At 17.9% G+C, this 9903-nt stretch overlaps 1 protein-coding gene across 1 annotated transcript; it reads right to left on the bottom strand.

The window, feature by feature from the left end:
* Positions 1-869: 869 nt before the first annotated feature.
* On the bottom strand, positions 870-7817 carry PRELSG_0825200 (DEAD box helicase, putative; the record flags this gene model as incomplete). The annotated part of the gene is made up of 1 exon (XM_028676328.1): positions 870-7817. One exon carries the CDS (start codon positions 7815-7817, stop codon positions 870-872), a length of 6948 nt encoding a protein of 2315 aa, XP_028532829.1.
* Between the last annotated feature and the right edge of the window lie 2086 nt (positions 7818-9903).

Below are 9903 nucleotides of genomic sequence, written 5' to 3'. Positions count from 1 at the left end.
ATAAAAAGCTTTTTTTTTTTTTCTTTTTTTTTTCTTTTTTTTTTCTTGTAGAATTTTGTCTTGTAATTTGTATTAATAAAATATAATAAATTTTCTTAATTTTTAAAAATATATATTCTATATGAATATATATAAAACTGATTTCACATTAAAACGAAGTCTTCTTTTTTTTTGTTTCTTCTAAAAAATTATATTACATGTTGCACAGGTCTAAAAAAATGTCATTTTTTTTTTTTTTTTTTTTTTAATAAAATTAAAATTAACATAACAGTAATTAAAATAATAATATATAATAGTATTGGGGTTTTAGGAAAATATAATTTCTTATACAAATTCTTAAAAATAAAACAATTTTTTTTTAATATAGAGATAATGTATAATTTTTTGAAAATAATTATAATTATGTACAAAAATAATATGAAGATCAAGAACTTTATAATTATTTTAATTATAATTTTAATAATTATATAAATATAAACATTTTTAAAAAGTAAACAAATATTTTTAAGGATAAAAAATCTATTATCATTCTTAATAAAAACAATAAAAAAAAAAATTAATAAACAAAAATAAACCAAATGAAGACACATAAAATAAAAATATATGAAAATTTAAGAATTTTTTTTTTTTTTTAATTAAAAATTAACAATATTATATTACCTTTATTAGTAAATAATGGTGAATGTAAAAAAAAAAAATTTTTTTTAGTCTTTAATTTTTATTTTAATTTATTTTCACTAAATAAGAAAAAAAATTTAATTATTTCATAATAATAGTATATAACAAATATATTTTATAATAATGTACATTTACTATTATATTTCCTTAAATATATATATATATTTTAGAAGTATAATTTAACTATTTGTTTAAAATTTTTTAGTATTTGAATATTCATTATAATAGATAGATCTTAACTGAAAATTAATTTTTTGTATTGATGAAAAATTAATTGGCTGAAAAAATATAAATTCTTCTGAATTTGAATTGATATAAGCATTAATCGAATTTAAAATATGTACAGAAAAACTATTATTTAAATAACAACTTTTTACTGTTGAAATAGAATTTAATGTCTTTTCTTTAATATTTTTGGATATATAAGAGTTTTGTTCACTTCTTAAAAAATTATATAAATAATCATAATTATTAATCAGATCTTCACCTTTACAATCATTCCACTGTTCATTTAAATTTTGCAAATTTTCATCTTCATATAAGTAGCTTAAATCAAAATGATCATCTGAATTCTCTATATTATAGTTATCATAATTTATTTTTTCAGTATTATTTTCATCTATCATATTTTGAACAATTTTTTTTAAATATAGATTTTCTTTTAATACATTATTTTCCTCAATATCACTTATTATATCATTTTCACTGAAATAACCCTCTTCCACCTCTTCTGACTCGATATCATTATTTTTAATTTTCTTTTGATTTAAATTAGGTTCTTCTATTTGATATAATTCATTTTTTTCATTTTTTGAAGAATGTGATATTAAATTATATAAATTATGACTATCTATGTTTTTCATAGTAATATCATTATTGCTATTTGGTTTAATAAGATTATTATTTTCTTTATCTTCAAAATTATTATATTGTAAAGTAAATGATAATAAAATTTTAGATAGAACATGTCTAACATAATTTATTCTTAGTAAATCATGTTTGTTTATAATTGTATTATTTATGCATGAATAAGAATCATTTAATTTATTTTTAGTTTTATTCTTTTTGATATTTTTAAATAATATTTCTTTTGAATCGAATATGTTCACAGATAAGATATCAGTGTTAAATAGATTTGTTCTTGTTTGAAAAATAACATTATCATGATAGGGCATAGAGCATAAGAAAAAACTTAAAAAATACTTATTTGGAATAACTGTAGCATAATTAACCCAAGTATATGCATTATTAGTGCAGCTATAATCAATACTTGAGCAAACTGCATAAATATCAGAAGTTTGATTTTCATAAATATTTTTTTGTGTATCATAAGTAAATGGGCATAATGATAAAAAGCCTAAAACTGATCTGAAATTTAAATTACATTTCATTTTTTTTTGTTTCATTTTTTTATTATGTTCACTACATACTGAACTTGAATCATATGTTAATTCATTTTTATTATTCTCATAATCATTACTATTATCATAATAGTCGTCTTTATTACATTCTTCTTCACACTGTCCACTTTTTACTTCACAATAACTATTATATTCTTCATTTTCTCTTAACTTTCTATTTTCTTTTTTCAGTTTTGTTTTTTTATCTTTATTTTGATATTTATTCATGTACATATTACAATTATTATGTTTATCATCATTTACTTGCTTATTTTTAAACTCGAGATAGTTTTCATTATTAATTTTTTCATCTTTCATAAAATATCTTTGATTAGTTTTGTTTATGGAATTTTTCATATAATTATTACCACTGTTATTATTTATCATATCATTATCAAGATGATTATTATTTTTTTCAGAATTCTCTTTATATAAAGATGAGTTATAATTTTGATTTAATTCATTATATTTTTCACAGTTAATATTTTTGCTTTCTTCATTATTACCATTATTACTATTTTTTTTTTTATCTTTTTTTATTTTATAATTATCTGTATTAAGTAGCATCCATTTAACTAAAAACAAGTGTTTAGGTTTCTTTATTTCGTAACTATGATTAAAGTAATCACTAATATCATTTGAATTTTTATTATTGTTATATAAAGGAAGAGAAAAAGTCCATTTACCATTAGAAAACATGTTAATGACATTCGTACATAATGATAAATTATTAATTTCATCGTTTTGATTTATATAAACAGGGAAAATAGCATTGACTGGCTGAATTAAATTAAGAACGTTGTTATAGAAATTAGTAAAAATATTTTTTTCTACATTATTATTATACATACAAATTAATTCATTTTTTATTTTTTCAATTATTTCTTGATAATTTTTTATATTGACTATTCTTGATAAAGGACTAGAAAAATAGTTAATAAGGCTATTGCTGTTTAAAGATCTCTTAGCTTGATTATAATTATCTATATTATTATTGGGATTCAAATAGTTTTCAATCATCATATCGGTATCACAATTGTAATTTTCAACATTGTCGCAGGTATCGTTATTATGAACAGTAGTATTATTGCTATCTTTTTTTATATTAAAAATAGAACTATTAGCCTTTTTATTTTGATAAGTATTCAAATAATTATTGATTCCCTTATTATTGAAATGAATGAAATAAATGTTTCTATTATGATAAACATCAAAAGATAAAAATGGACACATAATATATAGACCTTTTTTTAAAATATTGATATCAAATATATATACACCACTAAAATAAATACAATTTTTTATATTTAATTTCTTTTCTTCCAAAAAATTTAATACATTTAATAATTTTTTACTTTTTTTTTTCCCATCATTTAAGTCTTTTAGTGGTAGATTTGGAGTTCCATGTATAAACAAAGGAGTAAATGATAAAGAAAACAAAAATTTTAAGTAAAGATTTTGATTGGAATAATCATAATAAGCATATTTGGTAATTATGTTAAAAACATTTTGAGCATTTACATGCTCATAAATATTACCTCTTAAAAGATCTAATAAATAGATGGACGATCTGTAAGCATTACTATTTTTGTTTAATATTTTTAATACTTTTCTACATAAGTTTTCAACTCCATTTATAACACACAATAGCTTTTTTGCATTAATGTAATTTTTTTTATTCATAATCGTACATGTATTAATGTAATAGCTTTTTAAATCTTTTTTATTAAATTTATTTTCATTTTTTAATGACTGAATATATAATAAAAAGACACATAACCATTCTAAAAAAACATTTCTTAACATAATTGGTTCAGAATATGTATTTCCGTCAAAATAATTCTTTTGTTTTAATGATAATTCTAATGAAACACCATAGGAGTAAATATTCTTTGATGAATATAGATTAAAAGTAGGAAAAATATCATTAGTATTTAATATACTAATTATAATAATTGAATCAAATGTTAAATCTAATATTATTCCATATAATAATAATCTGCATAAATTAATAGTTAAATTAAATCGAATCATAATTTGTCCAATAATAGATATAACTAATTTATTTCTTATTTTAATTATAGCTTTAACTTTCTCTAATTCGTACTTAGTACTTTTTATTTTTTTGTTTGATGGTTTTTCAATAATCATACTTAATACATCGTATATAGTTAATTTTTTGTAATTACATTTATTATTACTGTTAATATTATCACTAGCAGAATTATTTTTATTTATTAAATTATTTAAAACACACATACTTTTTAAAATATATAAGTATAACAAATGTAAGCTATGTGTGTATATTTCGGATATCTTATGATCTCTTAGTAAACTTAAAAAATGCTTACTTATCATTCTTATACAAATACCATGACATGTTCTTCCACATCTTCCTTTTCGTTGTTCCATTGATGATTTATTTATCCATTTTTTTACTAAAATATGTGCCTTTTTTTTTGCACTATATTCAATATTTTTCTGTATACAAAAATCGACAACTAGTCTTACATTAGGTATAGTAATTGAGCTTTCAGCTATGTTTGATGATAAGAATATATTTATATCTGTATCGTTTCCTTTTAATTTATGAATAGTATTATCATATAAACAACTATGTAGCATGTAAATATTAAACTTTATACTATAATTATGAGAATTATTTATTAATATACTTAGCTGATGATACATATCTGTTATATCTTGCATTCCTGATAAAAATATTAAAACACTATCTCCCTTTAAACATAAATTATAAACTAATTCAAGACAAAGATTCGATATATTTGAAAAAACATTTGCTGGAATTATTTCATCTACATCTAAATCTCTATTTTCTGAATATTCTGTATTCTTATTATTAAACATATGAATATTTTTATCATATTCATTTTTTATTTTATGTAATAACATTTCTGAGCTATTAGATAAATGTAACTTTTTACAATTTTTTTTTCTAAGTATAAATTCTATGACACTTTCATTTATATGATCCTTTTTATTATTTGAAACATTATTACTATTCATATTTTTTTCATTTTCATATGAGCATATTTTTGATGAATAATTTTCGTATTTTGTATAATTTATAATATCTTCAATATAAAAGGTATCAATATTATATATTTTTGTTCCTATAAATATTGAATCCATCTTTATGTTATCATGCTTAAAATATGAGTAAAACAAATTACTTTGCATAGTTGCAGACATAATAATTAATTTAAACATTTTCTCTTCTTTTTTTTTATTATGTAAATACAACTTTATAAATAATAAAACAATATCCAGTAATATACTACGATCATGTATTTCATCAATGATAATATGTGTAAACTTCTTATATATATTTTTATGATGTAAGAATAACTTAAATAAATATCCAATTGTTATATATGTAATTACTGTTTTTTCATTATCATATAAAGATTCTCCAGAAATTCTGTAGCCAATTTTCTCTCCTAATTTTTCTTTAGTTAGTTCGCATAATATTTTTGATAAGGAGATACATGCAATCCTTCTTGGCTCAGTAATAATAATGTTTATATTTTTTTTTTTTTTTAAATTTTCTTCAAATAAAAATTTAGGTACGCATGTCGATTTTCCTGAACCTGTTTCTCCATGTATAAAAGTGATATCATTTTTGTCTATCATTTCAATTATTTCATTTCTTGATTTATAAATGGATAGTTTTTCTATATTACTTTGAGCATTATTTCTAGTATCTTCTGTTAATAACACTTTTTTGTTTGTTTTCCAATGATTTTCTTTGGTATCTTCATATAAAATTGGTTTTATCTTAATATTATTTTCATTATTTTTATATTTTTTTTCTTCATGTTTATATAAATCGAAATCATTCCTATTATTATAATTATTATTATAGTTATTATATATATTGTTATAATTTTTATCATTATTGTACTTTCCATAATCGCTAATATTATTACTTTTATAATAATTATGATGTTTCATTTTGTTATTACCCTTTTTTGTTGCTTTTTTTTCTGTTTCCTTTATATATTTATTTTCGCTTATAGTAATATCTTTATGGTTTTTGTAATTATTATAAATATTATCGTTTTCATATATTTTTTTTTGATTTTCGTTATATATTTCAAAAATTTCCTTATCCTTCCTTTTATTATTTATATTATCTTCTTTACTGAATGTATGCACATTTTCTTCATACCTCGAAAAACAATATCCGTTATTTCTATAAACTAACTTGCTACTAACCCTTTTATTATTATTTTCATTAATTTTTTCATCTGGTTTATTTATTTCATATCCTAAAGCTCCACTATTTTGATTTTCTTCATATTTTCCTCTAGGATGCAAATAATTGTATGAATATTTATCATTATTTTTACAATTTTTATGAAATTTATAATTTTTATTATAATAATTATTATAATTGTAATTATTCTTATACTTAATATTTTTGCTATCATCATAATTAATATTCAAAATATTACTATAATTATTATTACAGTTATTATTACTTTCATAGTTATAATAATCACAGTTATCATTATTGTAATTATCATTATTATAAATATCTTCACTACAATTTGTATTATTATAATTATTATTGTTATGATTACTATTATTGCAATTATTATTATTGTAGAGATTATTACTCCAATTATTATTGTTATTATTATTATTATTATTATTATTACTTTCATTGTTATAATAATTACAGTTATCATTATTGTAATTATCATTATTATAAATTTCATCATTATAATATTCATTATTATAATTATTATTATTATAAATTTCATTGTTATAATAATTACAGTTATCATTATTATAATTATTATTATAGCTATTGCAGTTAACATTATTCATGTTATAATTATAGCTGTTAATATTAATTCCTGTTTTTGTTTTTAATTGATATTTATTTTTATGCATTTCTACATTTTTTTTATTAAATGAGTTAGTTGTATCTTTCTCATGAGTGCTTTGAATTTTTATTTTGCTTTCATTGTTTTCATAGTTTTCCTCAAATTTATTAAGATTTTTTATATCATCTTCATACATATACATATTGTTATTTCTATTAGTCTCTGATAAAAATTCTACATTTTGTAAATTATAATTTGATAAATTCATACTATTTTTATTTATAACATTTTCATTTACTTTTATATGCATATTTTCTGTATTAGGAATTGGTCTTTGATTATTAAAGTTATTATAAGATTCAAAATGTTTTTCTTCACATTCACTTTTACAATTTTTTCTTGTAATTTCCTCATTTATTTTATTTCTATTTCCTTTTTTAATATATGAAGAATTCTTTTTCTCATTATTTGTATTAAATGTATTTTTTATGTTATAATTATTGTCTGTATAATTATTTTCTTTCTCTTGATAATAGTTACTTGATTTACAATAATATTTTCTGTATGAATATTCATCAACTTTGTTAAACATGTTTTTTTCTTTATATTTTTTCTCTTGATACTTATTTTCATTTTTTTTCGTATTAATTGTGTAATTTTCAAAACACATTTTTTCCGTTTTTTCATTTTTTTCATCATTAGAATAATTTTTTGACTTTTTCGACATAAAACCTTTATAAAATTTATTTTCTTTTGCTTTATTATTCATTTTTTTATCATTATCAGTATAATCATTTGAGAAATATCTTCTTTTGTTTAATGAATTTGAATTATTTGTATTTAACTGCCTTCTCTTTTTATCTATCTTAAAATTACATTTCATATTTTATTCAAATTTATCAAGTTTTTTTTTTGAAACATATTTAAAAAAAAAACTCCTAATGTATTTTTACAAAATTATATATAATTAACCATAGTTGCTATCCTTAACATCTTTAACTAATCTTTTTAAAAAAAACAAAAAAAAAAAAAAGGAAAAAAAAAAGAAAAAAAAAGAAGAAAAAAAAAAAATGAAAAAAAATAAGGAAAAGAAAGTTACAGGATGCAAAACACTAAATTTATATATTTAATACTAATTATTAATAAAATATAAACATAGAATAAAGAAAAATGAAAAAAGAAATATTTATATATTTATAATTTTGTTAACAAAAAGAAAATAGAAAGCAAAATTAAAAAAAAAAAAAAAAAAAGGAAACATCTGTATTTATATATGTAGGTAAAATAACAAAATAAATATATTTATGTAAAAGGAAATAAAAATGTAAATAGTTAAAAATAAAAAAATAAAACATCCCAAAGGTTCTATGTTTTTATTTTAGATAGAATTTAAAATAAAGTTTAAAAAAATATCATTAAATATCATCTGAAAAAAAAAAAAATCTCTTCAATAGGTAAGAAATTATATAAAAACAAGATAGATGAAATAAAAGAATGCTTAAAAAAATAAGAAATGAAATTAAATATGAACAAATAAATCCTAATAATATATATTTATATACGAAGAATGAAAAATAAGTAAAATATAATAAAGCAAAATAAGTATGTGCTAGAATATATGTAAAATGTTTAAATTCAACAAAATTATATAGAACTACCGTTTTCTTAATGAGAATAAAATTATTTGTTATAACTAAAGTAATTTATTATTTTAAAAAGCTGTAAAAGAAAGCAAATGTTTTATTAAAATATATATATTTAATTTTTTTTATATATTGATATATACGTATATATATATTTTTTTGTATATATAGTTAATTTAAAATGCATAGTTATGTTTAATATATATTTAATAGTTCAGGGAAATTAAAACAATTGAAATTATATAGCAAAATGAAACATTATGTTTATAAGAACAAATCATAAAATTAAAAAATTAAAATAACATGAAATATACATTGTTAGACAAAATTAGTTCTGCATGTATTCAATTATTATTGTATGCTTTTGTAGTTTGAAATACATACTTAAAAATTATTTAAAAGCTATGCTTAGTACTAAATTTATTATAAAAATAAATTCTAAATGGAAAAATAAGAACATTTTTTTAATTTTTTTAAATTTAAAAAAAAAAATGATGTATTATGTATAAGTGTCATTTGTCTTTTTTTTTATTTTAATAGTGGTGTTATCAAAAATTACATTACATGCCTCTGTATATCAAAAAGAAAAAACTATATTATCATGAGAATTTTTCTTCTTTTATCACTGAATAAATAAGAATTTTTTTAGATAAACTTTGTTGATTTAAAAAAACAAAAAGTCTAAAGTGAAAAATATAAAATATATAAAAATATTTTTTCATTTAAAGGAGAAATATAGCATATATATATTGATAAAACGTTATAATGAAATATAATTATCCTATAATTATATTGTCTAAGGATTTTTCTGTATTATGTCTACATAACTTTTTAAGATTTTATTTAAAAAGTTTTAATAAAAGAAAGAACAAATATTCTATCATTTCCTAATTTTCAAAAAAAAACATACAGAAGTATTTATCTTTTCATTTAATATTTTAATAAAATCATCCAGCTCTTATAATTTCAAATTTAAAAAAGAAAAGTGGATTTTTAAAAAATTCTTATTTCATTTTATTTTTACTAGTATAAAAATGAATAATTCTTTTTTTTTTTTTTTTGGTTAATACAATTTTAAAATAAAAACTAAGATAAATTTCATAAAGTATATTATAAATACATGTATATAAAAAATGATAAAAATTTAAAAAAAATTTTTTTTTATTTTTTTATTATTATGTTCTTTTTTTTTTTAATTTATAAATATCTTTTATCAGACTGTTCCTATTTCCTTATTATTTATATTTTTAATCTCATAAGTATAATAATTAAAATTTAAACTTATATAAAATCTCCTATAGTAACAATATTTTTTTCTTATTAATT

Source organism: Plasmodium relictum (genome assembly GCF_900005765.1).
Source record: "Plasmodium relictum strain SGS1 genome assembly, chromosome: 8".
Lineage (NCBI taxonomy): Eukaryota > Apicomplexa > Aconoidasida > Haemosporida > Plasmodiidae > Plasmodium > Plasmodium relictum.
The sequence above is the reverse complement of the archived record's forward strand: the minus strand, read 5'-3'. Positions and strand labels throughout refer to the sequence as shown.